The sequence below is a fragment of the Anopheles arabiensis genome, chromosome 2 (assembly GCF_016920715.1).
Source record: "Anopheles arabiensis isolate DONGOLA chromosome 2, AaraD3, whole genome shotgun sequence".
Taxonomy (NCBI): Eukaryota; Metazoa; Arthropoda; class Insecta; order Diptera; family Culicidae; genus Anopheles; species Anopheles arabiensis.
This window is the reverse complement of record NC_053517.1, coordinates 52,476,886-52,497,596: the sequence shown is the minus strand read 5'-3', so window position 1 is coordinate 52,497,596 and position 20,711 is coordinate 52,476,886. Positions and strand designations below refer to the sequence as shown.

Here is a 20,711-nt window from a genome sequence, read left to right as displayed (position 1 = left end):
AAATAACAAAGACCAAACGTACGACGCCAGCCTACGGTGGCAGTACCGAATAGTGAGCAGAAAATTTTGCCTTAAGAACAGCTCCTTAACTTCATACAAATAGTTTTTGCGCTTTCGTTTCGTCGAACGCGTTACTTGTGACGGATAGCATAATTGAGCAACAGTGCATATCATTCATCAACAGTGTCGTTTCCCGATAACGCTAGAGTGTTGCGTGGTGGTAAGGTTGTGCGTTTGAGCAAACACTTTTCTTCGGAATAAAATACCGCGTTTTGGTCAGCTGCATCCGTGATGAATCGTTTGGGTGAGTGTACTTCTGCCAGCCTCATATGGGAGCACAAAGTACAACAGTTGTTACACAATTGTGTGTGTATGTTTACTTTCAGGCGAAACGGAATCGACGCCGAAAAAGCGTCCTCTGAAGGTGGAAGACATTGTTTTGAAAGATGCAATCACGAAATCTGGTCGAAAGGTGAGGCGTCCGGCACACCTTGACTCGCCAGAACGGGCGGGGTGTGCATCGCCGAGTGAAACTAGAAAATCCACCGCGCCAAGGGCAAAAAAGACACCGAAGCAGCCGGTACACCCGGAAAGCGGGCAGCGGTAAAAGAGCCAGCTTCGCCGGAAGAGGTAAGACGCTCACGCAAAACCATTACGTCGGCCAGAAAAGCAGTGAAAGAACCAGCGGGCACACCGAAACGGCACGAGCCAAAGGAGCCGAAGCCAAGTGCATCCACGGTCGACGAGGGTGCTGGTATCTCTAAATCGGGGCGCAAAATAAAAGTCCCTGTCAAGTTGATGGAATTCGAGAGTGAGGTGTTAACCAGTCCTCGCAAAATACTTGTATCGGAAAGAGAAGAGCCAACCAAGGTTAAGGCTGCTAAAACTCCCGGGCGAGCTAAAACTCCGGCCAAGGCGGCAGTCAGCACCAACGCTGGTGAAGACGAAGCAAAGCAGCGGAAGACACCGGGACGGCGCGCCAAATCCGTAGTGCCGGATGAGCCGGAAGTAGAAAAGAAGAGTGTAGCGTTGGCGGCTAGGACTCCCCGACGCAAAGCTGCAACCGCTTTATTTGGCGATGAGGCGGCCGATGCTTTACGACCGGAAAGCCCTGTGCCGGAACTGCAATCGCTCCCGAAGACTCCAGGGAAACGAGCAGCCAAATCTTTGATGGGTGGTTCCGCTGTAAAAACATTACGCACTGACAGTCCACCGACTGCCGAACCAATTCCGCCAAAAACTCCTGGCCGTTTGGGCCGTCCCAAGGCGGTAGCAGTTGACAAAGATGGGAAGAGCGGGTCGGAAACGGATGCAAAAGATAACATAAAAGCTGCACCAACTCCCGGACGGCGTGCTGGTAGATCCACGATAAATGTAGCAGCAAAACTATCGCGTGAGGAAAGTCCTACTTTGGAGCTAGTTGTACCTAAAACACCGGGGCGCAGGGTTGGAAAATCGGTCGTAAATGTGCTGCATGCTGAAAGCGCCATTGTGGAGCAAGTGGCCCCCAAAACACCAGGCCGTCGTAAGATGGATGCTGTTGTGGACACTGAAAATGATTTGTCAGATGTGAACGTATCAAAACGTGTCTCAAAAACTCCCGGCCGTAGATTGGACAAAAAGGAGAAACTACTATCTGAAGAACAGATTTCGGATACGGATTCCACGGGCAGTGCATCACATAAACCTGATTCCGCAATTCAAAAGGACCCATCTCTCGCATCCGAAGAGGCTCTGTCACGTTCGGGCCGAAAAATTAAGCCAAAAAGAGTGTTTGGGTTTGAAATGACAATGGAACCGACTGTGTCGGATGGTAAAGCTTTGAACGATAGTAGAAGGAAAAGAAAGGTTGATAGCACTGACGAAGCATCCATCGAGACGATTTTGTCACCAACAAAAAAGAAGAACACGGGTAGTGCCTCTGCCAAGGTGGAAACACCAAAGCAAAGCAGCGGATTGGACAGTGTTGCAGAATCAGTCCAAATCGAAAATACCCCCGATGGGACGGTTTCACGATCCGGAAGAAAAATCAAACCGAAGAAAATGTTTGGATTTGAGGATGGGGATAGTGACTCCTTTGTCCACATCACAGGCTCCTCTTCCCCTACATTAATCGATGAAAAAATGGATGAAGCTAGCGGCGTAGACGGTACCGTACAGAAACATGCAAGTGAAACCGCTAAAACTAATGCCACTGGCACACCATCCAAGAGCGTACCGTTGTCAGCAAAAATCGCGAAAAAAGCCTCCACCCTTCCCGTGGAGATTGACCCACAACAGGTTAAGGAGCGGAAGCAAAATGATTTTATAACCAGACGAGGTGTGGATGATCACCATCATTCAAGCGACCAAACGGATTGTGTCCAGATCGGCACGGAACCGGTCATCCTCCGTACTTCTATTGGTTTTGGTAAACCTACGACAGCAAAGGAAATGCCGTTGGTAGAAAGTGCAAAATTAAAAGGCGATGCCAAGGCTACCGAAAGCGTAACACCAAAACGCGACAAAACAGTGGAGGATGGCAGCAGCAGTCGATCTGGTCGGAAAATAATACCAAAAAAGTTTTTCGATGCAGATGATGTACCATCCTCTGGGCGCAAATCGAAGGTTGCCGTTCCGTCCGCTCAAGGGAAGCTTCCTGTATTGACACCAGAAGAGGGAGAAACTGGACAAGCGACACCCTCTGTCGAACAGGAAATAGATGCGGAGGGAAGTGTTTCTTTACAAATGGAAATTGCTGGGGATTCTGCAGTAAAGGGCGAAGCTGGGGGTGATAGTGTATCTGTTGAAGGGGTATCTGCTGAGGAAACTAATGTTTACGTAGGAACGAAGCAAGCAGAAGAACCGAATGTAGTAACGAAAGAAACTCTTGAATCGGGCATAGACACTGCTACTAAATTAGAAACGGAGTATGAAACACCTCCAGCACCGGTCGATGAAGAACAACAGCAGATTGGGAAGGGTAAAGAGCAGGAAGATTGCTTCAAGGATGGGGATAGTGTTTCAAGGGCAGATATTGTTGAAGTGGGAATGGATTCAAAGAAACAGGAGGATGAAATTAATGCACAAGAAGAGAAACCGGAACACAATGTTGAGTTGATAGCGCCCGTAGAGACAAATGAATCACCCTCCTCTCAGCAAACTGACACAGCACCTGTAATCTCAGACGAACAACCCAATAGACCGGACGGTGAAGCATCGGGCGAAACAGGCGACATATTGAGTTCTGATAAAATAGATAATGTCATCTCAGAAGCAGAACGGTAAGTTTGGTCTGCAGCTATCCTAAAGGGCAGTTTACTACGATGTTGCTAAATGGAGTTCTTTGTTTTAAGTCAATTTATACATTACATTTTTTCATTACATTACATTACATACATTACAGTAATTGTAGTTACTGATTGTAAACTGTATAATTATAACTATTTTCTTAAATATTACTTTTGATTGGAAATTTTAATGTATGAAAACATTGCAATATTATTTTTTTACAATATTATTCTTACTAATTAAGTAATTAATGTATTAATGTTTTAACCATGGCATGAAGCCGCCACTAGCACAGATCTTGATGGTACTAGCAATAATGTAGAGATTTAATGATAATAATATTTATGGCAACAAATAAACGATTTTGTCTAATAGGAGCGAGTCCATTCTATTCTACTTTTGAAGTACCAAATTAATGTATTATCTAAATGTATCATCTTATTACAGATCAGAATCAACGATCAAACAGCACGTTGAAGGTGAAGGTGCGGCATTGAATGAAACCTCGCTAGAGCAGCAAAACAAAGAAATTTCTACAGTTGAAAAAACACTGGAGAGCATAACAAATTCCGCAACAGATAATGAAATGAACACTACAAACGATTGCAAAACCGTCCCCGAGAATAATGTTGATGAGTCGGCTCTAAATGCTGTCGTTGAGGAGCCTGGGTCAGAGCGAGTGTCCGAAGGTGTTCCCACAGCAAATGTCATATCAAAGGTTGCGACACCGGAAGATGATGAGATGCTAGCGAATACCTCATTTGGAGGAATCGAATATTTGGAAGATCAGGTGAACAATATCGCTGAGTGCATCAAAAACCCATCCCCGGCGCATGAGGCTAGCGATGCGTCGATGTTGGAAGAATCTACTGACCCTTCGTCGAATCCATCGACAGTAACCATGCCTGCCGTCAATGAAATGAATGAAACGTTTTCACCCGTGAAACCGAACCAGGTGTCGTCGTCTTCCGGTGTTCCTGTCATTGATATAACGGCCGACACTCCTCGCCCGGTGGTTGCTGTTGCTGCAGCAGCAACTGCTGCTGCTACGCCACGTACGCCAGAATCTATATCAGCTGTACAGGCATCAGCGGACAAATGCTCACCGGATAAGGCACCGGAAATTATTGAAATTATGGACAGTCCGGCGGTGGCGGCATTTTGCAACGAGAAGAACACTGAACTTCTGCGGAGCGAAAAAGGTGGCAGTGTGACAAGTACGCCCAAATTCGTGGTATCGTTAGATGAAGAAGCCCACGAAACACAAGAGGAGCTGCAGCGAGCGGGTCGTAAACGATCACTATCCACCAGTGCAGTCGATACTACAATGAAAAGAAATGTTACATTTCATAGTCCGGCAAACAGCACCGTGCTGGTCGAAACGATCGACGAACGATTGGTACAGAAAAGCTTGCAGGGCCAGCAGCAGCAAGAACGAGCAGAAGGAAATGAGAGCAGTCATGGCACAAGCATCGGGGAAAAGTTGCGCAAGCCACGAAAGCGCTCACTGTCTGAGCATAAATCATCCGATCTGAAGCGAAACAACAAGATCAGCAAGTTGCCGAACTTTAAAAACATTCACGCAAACCATTTCAATCGCATGGAATCGATCGCAGATTTCATGAAGCGCAAAGAGACCCGAGCTAAACATATACTCGCATCGGCCAGTCCGGCAACAAAGATTCCTGCCCGACCCGTTGCCGCTACAAATGATTCCAGCACAGCTGAAGGTAAGTGCGGGCGGAGGGGCACGTAGGATGATAAAAATGGACATTAGGCAGATTTAATTTTACCGTTATGTCTCTTTCTTATAGCACCACTATCGGGCAAGAAAGAAGCATCATCATCCACGACGAAACCTTTCCTTTTCAAATCAGCTGGTGGTAGGGGCATACCAGTACCCTCGGCAGGACTGTTCGTGTCTGGTATCAAGGGAGCACCTTCAACGTCAACCGCAGTAAAGGCACCTGGTGCGGCTGATCGTCATGTGCCGTCCACGACAACGGCAACCAGTACCACCGCCAAGAAGCCCATCCGAAGTGATGCGGATAAGATGGCTAACCGATTGAAGCAATTCCAGGCAACATTTAAACCGAAACATATTGCACCTGATACAAGTGCCGCCTCTGCTGGGGCCTCGGGAGCGGCGATCACAAGCGCTGTCGGAGGACATCCGGTTGAGCAACTGCGCTCAAAACAATTGAAGATTTTGAAAGGCGTACGCACGAATCGTCGATTTGAGCTGCAGATGAAACACCGAGACCAGCAGCAGTGAAAGGCTCGGAAGGTTCGACCCATTTAGGCCGGCCGGAAAATAAGAGGATGGATGTACCTAGCATCTCATATATTATTATTTTTAGACTTTGTCCTGAGTTATGTTTACTAATTGATGTTTCTATATTAACTTTGCTTCGTTCTTTTGGTGGTATCGATGGAAAGAAGGCCAGGCTGCTTTTTTTTAACAGAATTATTATCACGTACTATATAAGAGAGTTCTTTTTTACACTTTTTGACATAGAAGAATTGCCTTAATGATAGCAGGAGTATGGAAGCATTAACAATTATTAATCTGTTAGACATTTAAAAGCTCTCAGTTGTAATACTTTATATGATAACAATACAAAAAAGAATACACTGCAACAAAAGGAAAGTATTTGTTTTGTTTGGTATGCAAATTGTATGAAAATTATTTCGGAACGAGTACATTTGATCCACATTCGTTTTTCTATAAGCTGTTTTCACTGTTGAGAAAGTTTATCAGTTGAAATACGATAATTTGTATCGTTTTTGTTTGTTTAATTTGTGTGCTAACTCGCGTGGTCTTGTATTGTTTGCAGGTTCATTTCTTACGTCCATTGTGTCTCATGCCTTTAAAAAATTACTTTAGCAACATGTGCAAACTAGTGATGAACGGGTCGACCGGAAAGCCATCCGTAAGCGACCCGGAATCGTTCGAGTCGACCCGAAAGGTACAAGTAGGTTCAGTAGGTGTAACGACTCCGGGAGCTGCAAGAATGCATAAGCCACTCCGACCCGTTGGTGCAACGAGTTCGGGTCGACTCGAACTCGTTGCATTCGCAGGTTGGATTTGATTGCGACTCTCACTTGGCGCACCCGCCGCACCCACGGGTCGGCATCGATTCCGACTGGCTCGCACCCGACTCCGGGTTGGGTCGAGAAATGAATCGTATGACCCACCACTATCTGTGTCATCTATAGAATGTTAAAAAAACTGAACTTTTCATAATCATTTCAATAACTGTAATAATAGTAATTAAAGCTGATACTATTGAACGTTTTACTTTTGTTTTGATAAATTTAACTACAATTATTTTATTATAAACATACTGAAACCTTTCCCACTCTACACCCTTTATTTCCACTTGTTGTGCTTGGTGTTCAACATTATACTCATATATTATATTGTGCTTGGTGTTCAAAAACTTACGGTTGCTGGATGGACTCACAAATTCTCATGCTTTATTGTGAAGGCAAAACAAAAAACACGATTCCAAACCCCCGAGATGAGCTTATCAGGAGCTAGTTTGTTCGATTATGATGGGCCAGAGAAAACAAGCGAACACACCTCCCTGGGAAGGAAACGTTGCTAAAAGGGATGCAGAGCAGACCCTGGGAAGAAAGTGCTTTGCATGGGAACCAAATTTTCGAATCACCATGGTGATGAGTGGAAACGAGAAGGGGAGAGAGAGAGAGAAGAAAAAAGATGAAACCGTGTAAAGCAAATGAAGGAAAAGGCGAAGGCGAGAAGGGCAGAAGGGCGAAAATAAAATCAATAACAAAACTAGCAAAAAGAACACACACACACCATTCTGGGGGTTTGCAACAGTGGCATGGGAAGATGAGATGCATTCGCGCATCTCTCTTGATGCATCATTTTGGTCGCTTTCCTTCTCGTTTGCTTTTGCTGGCTCTGTTCGCGCACGTATGCACACATGCACACAGCAAACAACGTTCGGTACACACATTGGCTGCGCTTCCTTTTTCGTAGTCGCGTTTTGTTCCCGTGCAATGAACCGACTGTGCAGCAGGAATGAGAGAAATAGGAAGCGGTTTTAATAGCGGTATGGACATTCGGAGCGAATAAAAAAAAACAGACACACACATACACACAACCACAGCTCCGACCATGCCTGAGCAACGGAAACGGCGCAAGGGCGGGCAAGGAAATGGGAAATGGTATCACTTCCTGGGATCCTTCGAGTCTGGCCGTTAAGAAGAAGTTTTTTGGCCCTTCTTGCATTCGGGTTTTTTTTTGTTGTCCGTTGGACGATATATGCATTTATTTATTTTTTTCGGTTTCGCGCAACTAAATGCAGCTACACTGACAGGAAACGTACTACTACTGTGTTTAAAGACAGAGGAAATTTTAACAATCGCTTTAAAGCTACCAACACTCACACAAAGATACACGTTATAAAATCAGGCCTATTTCGGAAATAGTGACACAGGAAGTGCATGTATGCTGGTAGCGGAAGAAAATAACGAACCGCCTGTCTATTTACGCCGGTTCTATTGCATCTAAAGGGTGTGAAAGAGAAAAGGATAGTTATGCTAGGAGAAACAGGTTCACAAACCATGCTTGATGCAATATGTAGTAGATAAATTGGGGAAAGTTCTTCATGCGCTGTTCAAAATCCACCCAAAAGATTTGTACTTAACGAGAATAAAGCAGTAAAATTCGTACGTCTGCCCCATGGAATAGTGTTCTGAACATTCAACTGCATACGTTGCAGTTCGTACACGGTTGAGGCTTGATGTTCTTTCTCACTCACTCGCTCACGCACACCATTCTGGGCATCGTCATCGCAGTGAGTCAGAAGCGCGTACAAGGGTGAGAAAAATTGTTTGCACCATGTGAGTGAACCGGCAGTCGAAAACCGTGGGAGAAACATTCTTCTCTCGCTCTGTCGTGTGCTTCTCATCGTTCGTTCTCGATATGATAGAGTGAAACAGCACTTCCCGCCGGCCGATCGAAAGAAATATCATCCATCCGCACACAAGCCGCTCTTTGGAAATGGATTAAATGGAATTCTTTTACGTTCTTTTGGTTTTAACCATGGTTCCCGGAATAAGTGTGGAACACCTTGAAATTTCATTCAACTTGGCGGCAGCGACAATGTTTTTTTTTCTTCTACATTTTCTTTCATTGCAATCTTGCGCTATAGAGAAATCGGAAGAAGCAACCACTTTGTTTTGTAACCATTTGCATTTTTTTCTATTAAACATTCTATTGCTTGAAGTGATTGGACTCGTTTGTAACTTTCGATGGCCAATGAAAAACCGTTGACCGTTGAAAAATGGTAAACATTCTCTCAAAATTCCCTTTTTCCCACGCTCAACGGCGATCGTTAAGCGACAGTTTCCCACGCCGATGGGAATTTTCCCAACATCAGACAACACGCTGGATCAAATGGGAGAGAATGGGAAATTCATCGTCCTACGTTGCTATAGCGGATTGCCGATGCGTGCGCCTGAAATGAACCCGCTCTCGCTCTCTTCTCACACACTTCTCTCACTCGCTCTCTTTCGCGCACTCTCTTGCCTTCCTGCTCTCTCTACAGTCGAAAACGGGCGCAAAGCAGATTGAAAACATAAAATGGCAGCTACGCTTTTTGAGAGTCACAACGTGGGAATAATCGGTGCATCTCGCTCCGCCGAACGGCTCTCACGATTGCGCCATCTCGTACTGGAGCGAGTCGCCTACAAAAACGAATGAGCGGCAGTGTTCACTCGTCGTCGGGCGGTGTTATCTCTTTTGCACGGCGCCAGTTCAAACGTACACGAAAGGAAGAGAAGTACCCTTTCGGTCGGTGTTGGCTCTCTTTTGCCAACGCACACGACTGAGACGGATTGCTGCCAGCGCCAGTGTACGTTTGTTGTGTTGTGGAAAGCTTTTCCAGAGAAACGCGCTCGCTCCATCCGAGGGAAAGGACGGACGGTATTTTTTGTGTCTGCCGTCGTGTACAGGTCGCTCGCCTGGATTCCGTATAGTTGCCGTTTACTCCGGCTATCGCAAGCATCGATCCGGACGGTGTAAGTGCGCTGCGAACTGTGTTTCTAATTGTGTAGAAAGCAGATGTATTCTTACGGTTCTAAAATGTGGGGACGATAGTTGTACGGTAGAGCAACTCAAAAGCGGAAAAAATGTGGTGCACATCATGCTCATAATTGAGGATTGAAAATGTGAAGAAAAAAACAATAGTGGCTCGGGGAATTATTCCAACTCATTGCGAAGAACGGGGTGCAAAAGTGAAAAGAAACTACGTTGTGTTTGCTGTAGCTTGGCTGTCAAATCTCTCACTCGATTCTATTGCTCGCTCCCTCTTGCAATCGTTCATGAATCTCTCGCGAATAGTAGTGGAACGATGTGAATGGCATGTAATATCAATATTTGCACGTTAGATATCCGAACGATGGTGCAGTGCAATGGTGGTGGTTTAGTGCATTTACTGTGCTGCAACAAAACATTCTACAAAGCAATCATCCGAGCGTATGAACAGTAAATGAAAGATCGGCCACAGTGAGAAGTTATCATTTGGTTTCGTAGCAGCGCTCTCACTTGTAACAACTCACTAGGGGCGAATGTGGGGAAGGGAGAGGGAGAGTGAGAGAGCGAAACAAAACGGTCTGGATACTATGGTTGACGGAAAGTAACATGAAATATTACTTTTGAAAACAGTATTTTCGTCCCGTGAAGTGGATGGTTTTTTTTATCCTATGGATAAGAATCATCCGAAGTTTGGTTCCATAAAATGCGACAGTATGGTGCGAACTTAATGTTCTCGTTTTGTTTCAACGGATTCCACGGCCTGCCTTTGGACGTTGGAGAGACGATCGACGAGATCAACTGACGGTAGTCGCCGTCGCTACCACTGTGTGCGTGTGCTGGCGTTGCTAGGTGTGTGTGTGTATGTGTGTTTTGGCGTTCGATGCAGACTGGCAGTCCCTTTGCGCGTTGCCCTTTCTCGTCGTCTGCAGCGGCCACTGTACACGAGAGCCGGCGCTACGTGTGTGTGTGTGTGCGCTCGCGTATGTGTGCGTGTGAGCTATAGAATGTGAAACCTCAACGAAAGAAAAAAGAAAAAATGGGAAAAATGCGTAGGCAAAATATGAGAACGCGGTGGTGCACGGTTCTGTCGTTCTACGTTCAGTTTTGCACCGTGATGCGCGAATAATTCGACACCGTCGTTGCCCACCAGCCGTCGCCCGCCGCGTCGCGTAAACTCTCGCCCCGTTCCTCCAACGGTGCCATGTTTATTGTTTCTGTTTGTGACGTTTCAAATTCGGTTTCTTGAGTGTGTATATGTGTGTGTGCGCTTAGGTGTGAGCAGGGAGAATTGAGTGGAGGTAATGGTGTGGTTCGGCATTTGATTTAAAAAGATCCGACCTAGCAAAGCACTTGTGGGCAAAAGCGGGACGAACGGCGGACGAGCGAAAAAGAAGGCAGCATAGAATGGGTTTAAGTTGCAGGGTACTCCTGCCGAAGGAGTGGTGTGAGTGGTGAACCGATTCCGGCAAAACGGCCGCTTCTCACATATTTCCATCCCACCCCTTCCTCCACCCCTTCCCCATTCCTCGACGACTTCCTATACTTACGGCAGTTGCGAGAGGAAGGTGTGTGTCTGCCGTCCAAGAACACACCGATCGGATGACGATGTCGGAAGGAAGTTTCCCTTTTGGAAGCGATTGATCGTGGTAGCAGCAGGAATAGCAGGGCAGGGCAGGGCAGGGCAGGTCGTGGCATGCCAGGACGGGTGTGTAGGAGTATGTGGGGATGTGGCAAAACCTACACCAACAGCGGCGGCATCATCGGGCATTATCAATGCCGAGCGCAGAGAGCTCCAAGCAGAAGCAAACGGGAATAAATTGGAGAATAATACGTGAAGGTGGAATAATGAGCTGCCTGAAGACGGCGTGAACGGACCCGGGCCACTGCTGCGAAAAAGGAATGGCCGATAGTTGAGCGAACGAGACAAACGTCACCGTCAAGAATCCGTGTGTTTAACGGAAAACGGAAAGAATTCGTACGGCAGTGTAGCAGCAGTAGGCGGCTCACCGTATGCGTGCGTGCCAGGTTGTGCGTGTAGGAACGGTCTGTTTGCAAGTGTGTGCGTGTGTGCTCGCTGAGATATGTGCGGTGGATATAAAATCGTGTGTTTTTACTTTTGCTTTTCCATGCCATCCTGGGTACCTGCGTGTATGTGGCTCTGATGATGGGTGTGTGTGTGTGTGTGTGTGTGTAAGTGCGTCTTTCATTCTCATTTGGTATTCCTTTTCACCTTCCATGGTTGTACAATGTCGAGGAAACTGTGTGGAGAGGGTGAGCGAGAAAGAGTATTGCTATGTTGGCTTGCTGCTATCTCGCTTTAGCTCGCGGTATTCACTCGTATGGTGAGCGCAAAATTCTCACGCAATGAGAAACGGAGCTGGTGAGCGGTGAATATCCCGGTGACAGGAGCGAATGCACCCTTCGAGGGATCCGCTTCACCGTGAGGGGCGACAACAAGGATTGGTGTGGAGGTTATGATGGTGGAAGGATTAGTTGTGGTTTAGAATGATTGTTTTATTCGCGCTTTAAAGTCACTAACAGTCACCGCGCAGGAGCGCATCCGGAATGCGTCGGTCTGTTCGTTGGCTTGCCACTGAATCATCCTTTCTCCAAGTTGGCCTAACAGGGCGTGAGCTGAAGGAAGCATTTCGTGGCAATGGAGAGTCGGGCAGAATGATCATGTGTTGTTGGCTGGCCAACTAGACAACCGCGGCTGTGTTGGGGGCAGCCTCTGTGAAATGTGTTGGAAACTTGTCGGGGATGATGTGATCACGGTGATGGCTGCCCGCCGGAAACGGTGTGGTTGCCGGACTGCCGGGGGGGGGGGGGAAGGTAGGAATATATCATGGACAAGTGTGGTGTGAGCGCGGCATCGCGTGCGTTGTATCCACGAAACTGCGAACCGGTTCGTCTCTTTCGGTTAGTGGTTTATTCGCGGCTGCTATCTTTTTAAGGAAGGCACGCTTTCTTTCCTTCTCGTTCTTGTGCTTTGGCTCGCTGTCATCCTGCTCCTGTTTGCTCGTGCATGCTTCTCATTATCAGAGCCCACGACGATGTGACGACGATGATGATGATGATGATGACGATGGCGTTTTAGGTACCGAAAATTGTCCCCGAAGCGAGAGGATAAGCAACATGTATATGTATTTACTCACGCACACGCTTGCACATATGTTGTGTCTTGCATTCGGTGATAGAGTGTACCGCCGTGGAATGCAGGAAACATGATCACCGGAAACTCCCACGAGAAATTTGGATCATAACGAATCGGTCGGTTTGTCGCAATTTCGTCCGTCGCCAGTAGGAGATTAATGTGTGCAATATCTGTTTGGTTTGAGGAACCCGAATATATTTAACAAATATATTTGGTGATAGCGTGAAAAACAGGACAATTGGACTCCGCCATATCATGTGTCGCTTACACCTGTTAAATCGTGCTATCGTTGGTAAGATTTAGTGCCTTGTGTTTGCACTGCTGGACGTTTTACCGATTTGTTTTGGGCACTGCTGCTACAAAGCATAAAGAAAGCACTAGCGAGGGTGAAAATACACCCGCAAGGAAGGTGTAAAAAATGGGGTGAAGGCGGGCTCGGGGAAGACGCAAAACTTTCGTAAATACGTTGTATCTGTGGTATGTGTATGTGTGTGTGTATGTATATACGGTATCCAACAAGTGCGCGCGCATGCTTTGATTGGAAATGTGAATCCAAGCAGCAGCAGCAGCAGCAGCAGTAAAAGAAGCAACACAAAAGCTGTCAAAGTGTGCTGGTTAAGGGTCGATGGTGATTTAGCACACATTGTTTGCTGCTTGTTCTCGCTTTTAGTCATTTATGCATTGTTTTGATCGCAAAACGACGTTCCCATTACAAAACCGTGTGCCGTCTTGCCTTCAGGCGTGTAGCAGAGATAGACTAAACAGGTTACGTGTGTGTGTGCGCCTGTGTGTGGATCTGAGTGTGTGCGTGCGTGTATGTTTGTACGAAAACAATCGAGTTGACAGGTGGCATGCTGCAGGACGGTGGCGAATGCACGGGGTGAATCTCCGTGTGGGAATGTCGGTGCTTTTATGGGTGTTGGAAGTGTTCGGTAGTGTGGCTGTGCTAGATTTGTTAGTTCGAGTTAGTTTTTTTCTTTCGTTAGTTCGTCCATGGAAAACAGGTGAAAATTTCGAACCGAGGGGCACTACGACGAACAATCGATAGGTAGCTTACCAAGTGTGAGCAGCGGTTGCTGCTGCTGCTGTTGGATGCACAGAGGTTGGGATAGTCGGATGTATGTATGCGTTTCTGTGCATCCTATTGGAGCGTTTCATGTGTGTGCGTGTCGTTCGGTGAGGTAGCGAAAGTTTTTTTCCCCAAGTGTGCTTGCTTCGTCCTCACAATTCTGTGAGACGTACGTAGCTGCTAGAAGCAGGAAGGTGGCAAGAACATGTTCATTTTGTTGTTATCACGCGGAAACACTTAAATTTAGTCCATAAGCATACGTACTTCCATTGGTGTGTGCTTATCATAATCGTGTGTGTGTGTATGATGGAATTAATTCGTGTTTAACCATTTTTCTCTTATCCAGAATAGTTTTTATTTGTGCAAACAGGTAGTGTAACGTCGTGATAATTACAATGTGAATGCTGCTGCTGTGCAACTTATCGTCAAGAAATAGTGCCACACATTCATCCGATAAAGTTCAGTGTACAAAATCGCACTCATAGTTCTCTGTGCCTACGCGTGTTGTGTTGATGTGGCGAGCAAACCGTTTTTCTTATTGTTCAATTTCGTGTGTCTCCGACTGTTCATGTACATTGCTGGTGGAAACGTTTTACAAAAGTGCCCTGCTTAAAGTGGCACATCTAGGAAAAGGGAAGCACTCATTCACCAGTGAACAGCAGGAATAATTTATAGTGACCGCAGTAAGCCCAATGACAAACGCGTTCGTAAAGCTTAACCACACTTCCGGCGAATAGTCATCTAAGTGTAACGGATGGTAGCTAGTGGTAGCAACGAAAGTTACTACAGATCAAGCTCAGAGAGGATTCTTCACGATGGGGACCATATTTCTATAAAAAACGAAATGCATCGAATTTGATCTCCACCACCATCATCAACGATGTGCTTTGTTTTTGGTAAGTATAATGAATGAAATGTTAATCGATTTATCTAAACTATTAGCTTTTCCATTTGTCAATGGGCATTCGAATAAAAAATAAGTATACAAATATTTTACGTCGAGTTTTAAAATGCAAGTTATCATTAAACAAATATATTATTCATATGGGTGGTCAGAGCCGGGGAGAACGGTTGCCTCCTTTGTTAAAGTTTTAATTTTGTTTATTTCTTGACAATCACAACTGCATGGCCTTTTACGCGGCCGAAACAAAATACTAAAAGCTAAAACTGAAGAAATTTGCTTTACTTTGCTACCTATTTTATCAATAAAATTCATTTCGCAGTAATCTTTTTTATTGAACGTTGTTATGATTTTTCCTAAATATTCTCTTCCTCTATCCATCTTTTTCTCTCCTTCTCTCTCTCACACCGTACTTAGAAATCAGCACTCGACGTGCGGAAATCGTTCTACTGCATTGGTGTGTCGTGTAGACCGGCAGCAGCAGCATCCGTTGCACTGCAGTTGTACGACCTGGGGGCGAATGTTCATCTTGAGGTTGGAACTACATCCTGCCACACGCCAGACTGCATCCTCCCCACTCTTCCTCGCTGCCGGTTTACAGAGGGTGCTTATTAATTGCAATCGTTTCGGAATGTTCATGTTCACGGCTTGAACGTCACAGCAGTGCAAAAGACACTAGCATAAGGTGTTTCGTTTGGGGTTTGAATGAGTAGCAGCAGGCCACGCAAAAGAAGTACCATTAAGCAGCAGCAACGCATACACATACACATTCCAGCGTTTCCTGGGGCAACGACGAGTGTACAATCGAAAACGGCGACAAACTTTGCGCTAAAGCAAAGGCAATTGACGGCATTGCATATCAGTGTGTGAATGATCCTAAAGCGAGGAGGATGGATTTCGTCCTGACATGTGAGAAAGTGTACCGCTACACAGCTTGTATGTGTAAATGGTCAGGACAGGAGTAATCTATTCGAACGAGCACGTAGCCAGCGATTCGTACAATACACAGACGGCCATTTATTTACCTTTTCAAGCGATTCCACCCGAGTGCCTGAAAATTGATGCGAATTATGGCCTAATGAACAAGAGTGAAGGAAATGCAGAGGACACAAAATTGAACTTGCACACCTACAGATAAGCACCATTAAATTTGACGTATATTATATTCCTGCTTCCCAAACAAAATGAAAAAGATTCGCTCATTTTTATAAAACTAGACCTGTAACTACTACTCGTGTGCGTGGGAAAGAGCACAACAACACCAACAAAGGGAGATAGAGAGAGAAATCCAAGACTACATGACACTGTCAAGGGCTGGCTAACGTAATTACGATCTCGATTGTTACTACTAGCTATCAGAAAAGGTTGCAGACCACACTGGCCATCGGTCAGGTTGGTAATAAAAGCTGAGTAGAAATGAAGACGAAATACAACGACAGCAGCGTATTGCTTTGCCTGTCCACCTTTATCCGTGCTCAGCGATTGCAATCTGGCATTCAGTGCATCCGGTGCATGTGCAATCAACCACCACGTACGGGTTCGGTGCTCTAGAAGCGACCAGTCAGTCGTGTGTCCTTCCGGTGTCCGCCGGGGCCGCCGTGCGCGATTGTTGTGTGCCGTCAGTGACGCCATGTACGTTATCAACCCCTCGCCGGCATCGCAAGATCTACAACCGACCGCCAGCAGTTACGTTGCCGCGCGCCATTCCGAATCGATTGAACTCGGGCAGCAGCAGCAGCACAAAGAAATCCTCAGCCAAATATTGACAAAATGCAACGCCGACATGTCGGACCAGGTGGCCAATTTTAGCTGCCCCGATGAGAAGACTCCCCCGCGATCTGCTGCAGTACCGGTCAAGGAAGAGGCAAAATCTCCCGCGTCCTCGTCACCTGCAGCCACTCCGGCACCTTCGTCATCACCGTGCTCCGAGGTCGGGAGCGGACACGGTGCAAAACCAACTCCGGCAGCGGCAGGTTCGTCACCGAAGGAAGCAACCAGCACACCTGCTGCTGGCGAAGGAAAAACGGGGCGACGGACAGATGGCGAAATCCGGTCGCCACTTTCCACACTTAAGCGGAGCCCCTCGCTGGACGGATCACCCCTCTCAAATGCAAGCTCTTCCAATGCAGCTTCCCTGTCGCCGTCGTCCTTGGACGGGCCAGCCAAATCCACTCCACCGAAGTCCGAGCCGATGGCCGAGCCGGTTCAATCGCTTGCGGTGGCATCGCCCGTCTCGTCCAACTTTTCCAGCGTGGTGCATCCGAAAGAGCGAGCACTTAAGTCGATCGCGGCAGCGGCCGCATCCAATGAACGGAATAATGCCACCAACGGCGGCAGCAGCAGCAGCAGCACTCCAGCAAAACCAGCCAGTAAAGCCGTCGGAGGAGCGGTCAGTGCTGGCGGAAGAGCCGTGCTGAATGGAACCGGCTCCTCCTCCGCTACTGGGACGGGCACGACGGCGCACGGTGGCAGGCTGCAGTTTTTCAAAGGTAAGTGACGACTTTTGCTGAGGGTTTCATTTTGGTCGGTAGTGTGTTACGCATTACACTACCTGACCATTCAATCAAAAACCGAAGACCAGATACCAGGAAAACTGGGTATGATTCCCGTTTTATGAAGACGTGTTAATCTCTTGCAAATTTCAACAAATCATTATACGACTGGCAGTATAAAGCTAAAAGCACACCGTCGGCTGATAACGGGTTCGATCCATCAGATTGTGATATGCGTCCTTCGATCCGGCCAGCCGTTAGTAAGAGGTGGCGGGGCATGGCTGGGGGCCGAAAAATGTTAAATCATTGATTGGCGATCGAGCAGCAGTTATCGCACCGAGCCCCGTCTTCTTCCACAAGGCTTCGCTTATCGCACGGTTGATTTGGGAGTTCTTTGGTCATCTAAAAATAGACTTATTTTATTCGATTCTTCCGTTATCTATCATTCGCGCTGTACGCTGTACTTCCCTTGCGCCGTACCTTTTGTGAACTGGGTGCGGATTTCTACCTCCCTCCTACAGCTCTGATAGGAATCCATGGCTAGTGGATTGAAGTCCAGATATTTATGTTCCAGTTGTAAAAGTGACACATCATTCAAAAAGCTTAATAATGCCTTCTGTGTGGGGATTTCTGGCACAATCTAAATTAGTCACGGCTTATCTTAAAGGTTGTTAGTGTACCGACCCGGCGAATCCAACATTGCTGGTCCGTTTAAATTGAAGGTCTGTACTGTATTGGAAATTTTTTATTTATATACAGTCCGCTCCCGACTTTTGAAGTAGAAGGGGGGCGATACATTCAAATTTTCAGAGTGATCATGCATGTTGGATTAGTTAAATAAAACCTCGTACACATTTCTGCGTTGGAGTGGTTTTGGAGTGCCAAACAAAATGCCATTTTCATCTCTATGTTTGTGTTCGGGCCCAATTGGGCACTATCTTTGCAACGCATTTGCTTGCCGTTCGATGAGAGAGGAGGAGAAGGTACGTTTTGTGTGCGTCACGATTACGCGCGACCACACCTCCGGTCACCTCTCGATAAGGTCACCGCAACCATATGCCACACATGCAACTTCCAACCGCGTCCAGCTATTTTCGCCGCTGGAGGCTGGTTCGGGGGCGATAAGCAAGCTCGGACTGACGTTGTGGTGGTGGTTTGTATGGTGCGATTTCGACTCCATCGTTTCTTACGTTTCCAAACGTCTTGTCCCAGTCGCTTATCTCTTGACCGTTTTGGCTTTGGAAAGGACAGGAATACGCTGGTTTTCGGGGAGGAGGTGTGTGTATGTGTGATTTTTTTACTTTTGCCGCGATGTTTGACGTTTCACTGAATGTTAAAAGAAGGTATATTAACAGTACGCATTTGCACGGTGTTTGTTTTCTTCTAGAATTCCGAGATCCGAGCGCCTAGACTAAAGTCCACTGACATGTCGTTGTAATCAACGCACAGCGCATGCTGTCGCGAAATCAGTAGGATTTACGGGTTGCATTTAAAATGGTAATCGTCTAGCATTGACATCAGAACCACTAGCAAGGCTCTGAAAAGCTGATGAATCGTTTGTGCGAACGCGTCATTTTCATACGCGTTGTGGTAGTAGTACGCATGAATCGTGAAACAGTCACGATCTATTGCGTTTGATGTGTAAAGTTAAGCAACTTTGACAACATGCTCTTAAACACTATTCCAGCGTGCTGCATTGGGGTACTTTTCAATGTGACGTCTAGTGAGTATATTTCTTGGAAATTCCAATAACATTTCAATCCACCTCACAGCACAATCGCCGTAGCCACTGACGCTAGCCGACGTTTCTCGGTTCCATACGCCGCTTTAGCCATTTGAATCACTTAAGTGTGGTCGCGTAGGTGGGGCTGAACACTGTGCACTTATTTCGTTCGCCAGACTCGTAATTTACACCGCTCTGGAATTAGTTCGTTTCGCTATCGTTGACTTCTTCTCTATCGTTGCGGTGTGGTGAGGGGTTAATTTAAGGAGAAAAGACAACTAATAGAATTAAATCAGTCACACAGGGCCGTGTGTCGTCCGTTTTGGAATGTAGTGTAGGGTATGTGTGTGTGTATGGTTGTAAACTCGCAAGAACAAGTTTCAAGGAAAGTAAAACTATAGTACGAACTCGGGGCTTGCATACGGATGCATCACACTAGATCCATATAAACAAATATGCAAAGATAACCCACTTTTAAAAGAAAATATATTTTTGTTGTTGTAAAACATGAACAATATCAAACTTGAATGCTTACCTAAAAAAATAAAAAATAAAAAAAAAGAACCGTTCCTCACCATACGCTCAAATATATCAAGAAAGGCTCGTGCTCGTTGACTTGTTCACAGAGCCGCCGGCACTGCTACCTTACATCGTACCATTCGCATCCCGGTATACGGCTGGAAGTTGTTTGCGAAGCGTAACGGAAGTGATGGTAGAAAACATTGGAGGAGCCACGAGGGCGTGAAACAATGGCACATAAGTTAGGCGCGCAGGAGGGAGGCTTCCTGGCTGACGAGCAAGAACAATATACCATGGGAGAATATTAGTATGCGTGAGAGAATTAAAACGTGCGGCCGCGGTCAAGCATACGAATTTTGCCCCCTATTTCTCTCCTGGGTATCTGCCCGGCTGCGCCTCTTGGCTAGCGGGGCAAACCTTCGTGGCAAACCGCCCAGGAGGGTTTGATTTTTACCCCTTAAGTTGGAAATCGACAAAGCTTGCCAGAAATATTCTCCACGTTCCTGTACGCTAGTGTGCGTGTGTTGGGAGAGGAAGAAAAGGATTGCTAGGGGGGAAGGCGTTAGGGAAGTAGAGACTGGGAGAGACTCGAGATTCCCGAAAATAGAACATAAAACACACAATATCTGAGGTGTGTATAGGTGTGCTCCTTTTGGGAAGACAATAGAATTGAGGCTTTCCGGCACGAACACTATATGAGACAGGAATGATTTCAACCGTATTTTACATTGTTCTAAGCACCAGGAATGAAATAATAAGCATGTGTGCACCATTTCTTATGCATTGTATTACTATACATTAATGATTGATTGCTTTAATTGTCTCTGGTGCTAGATTTTGTAGAGTACAAAACTATCTGGAAGTGCTATAATTCCTTTGCATACAGCACCACCGTTATCGGTATAACCCCCTCGACCGATGGGAGGAAAAGTCGTGCCGTTGTTCACGATCGAGCGTTTAGAGGATGAGTCGCTTTCAGCGCGCCGCCAGATTTTCCACCATTTCACACACGGTGACAGATGGTGAAAGTAACCGATTGGCTCTCGAAAGGAAAGCTTCCTCAGGTGTTTGCAGGAAATATACTGAAAGAAAAAAAAATCCTCTCCATTCCTAATTATGCAATTAAACGTCGTCGTGCAGCGTATTGGCGCGAAAGTGCGTCTAATCGTCGAGACGTGCGTCTCTACTTTTCGATATCTGCGCTTGACATTAGGCATGGATGCAGGAAAGTTTTTTGCAGCTTTTGGTGGGACCATTATGATAATTTAATTTTTAACAACATTATTAGCACGAATTGATGGCCACCACTTTGATGAGGATTGTTTTGTTGTGGCGCAACCTTTGTAGCGGCATTTTTCGTACATTTTTAGTGAATGTGTGTGGGAAAGCGACCCTAATGAGCATGTGTCACAACTAGGAATATTATTCCTTTCGTTTAATTATGTACGTTTTACCTATTAGGGGTTTGAAAAATTATAATAGCGATAACAGAGTTTTAGCAACAGTAGACACC

General features: G+C 46.2%; 2 protein-coding genes across 6 annotated transcripts in view; both read left to right on the top strand.

Moving 5' to 3' along the window:
• The first annotated feature begins 291 nt into the window (after positions 1-291).
• On the top strand, positions 292-5,923 carry LOC120908412 (serine/arginine repetitive matrix protein 2). The gene is made up of 5 exons (XM_040319379.1): positions 292-304; positions 387-472; positions 538-3,263; positions 3,718-5,000; positions 5,085-5,923. The coding sequence occupies exons 1-5, from the start codon at positions 292-294 to the stop codon at positions 5,543-5,545; spliced, it is 4,569 nt and encodes a 1,522-aa protein (XP_040175313.1). The 3' UTR covers positions 5,546-5,923.
• A 3,190-nt stretch (positions 5,924-9,113) lies between these two features.
• LOC120901960 (protein hairless-like) overlaps positions 9,114-20,711 on the top strand; it is a 33,337-nt gene continuing 21,739 nt past the window's right edge. Inside the window, exons 1-3 of one of the 5 annotated variants that reach the window (XM_040310387.1) lie at positions 9,114-9,324; positions 13,934-14,459; positions 14,882-16,953. In XM_040310387.1, the coding sequence (XP_040166321.1) occupies positions 16,095-16,953 (859 nt within the window). In that variant the 5' untranslated portion in view covers positions 9,114-9,324; positions 13,934-14,459; positions 14,882-16,094. Of the gene's footprint in view, positions 9,391-10,359; positions 10,639-13,909; positions 14,460-14,881; positions 16,954-20,711 lie in introns of those variants that run through there. The other 4 variants (XM_040310362.1, XM_040310355.1, XM_040310370.1 and 1 more) reach the window with 4 other exon arrangements.

What these genes read in the sequence shown, in the direction of transcription:
- LOC120908412 (XM_040319379.1), top strand. An exon ending in GTCATCTCAGAAGCAGAACG is followed by an intron (nt 3,264 to 3,717) that starts GTAAGTTTGGTC and finishes ATCTTATTACAG; the next exon opens with ATCAGAATCAACGATCAAAC. An exon ending in TGATTCCAGCACAGCTGAAG is followed by an intron (nt 5,001 to 5,084) that starts GTAAGTGCGGGC and finishes TCTTTCTTATAG; the next exon opens with CACCACTATCGGGCAAGAAA.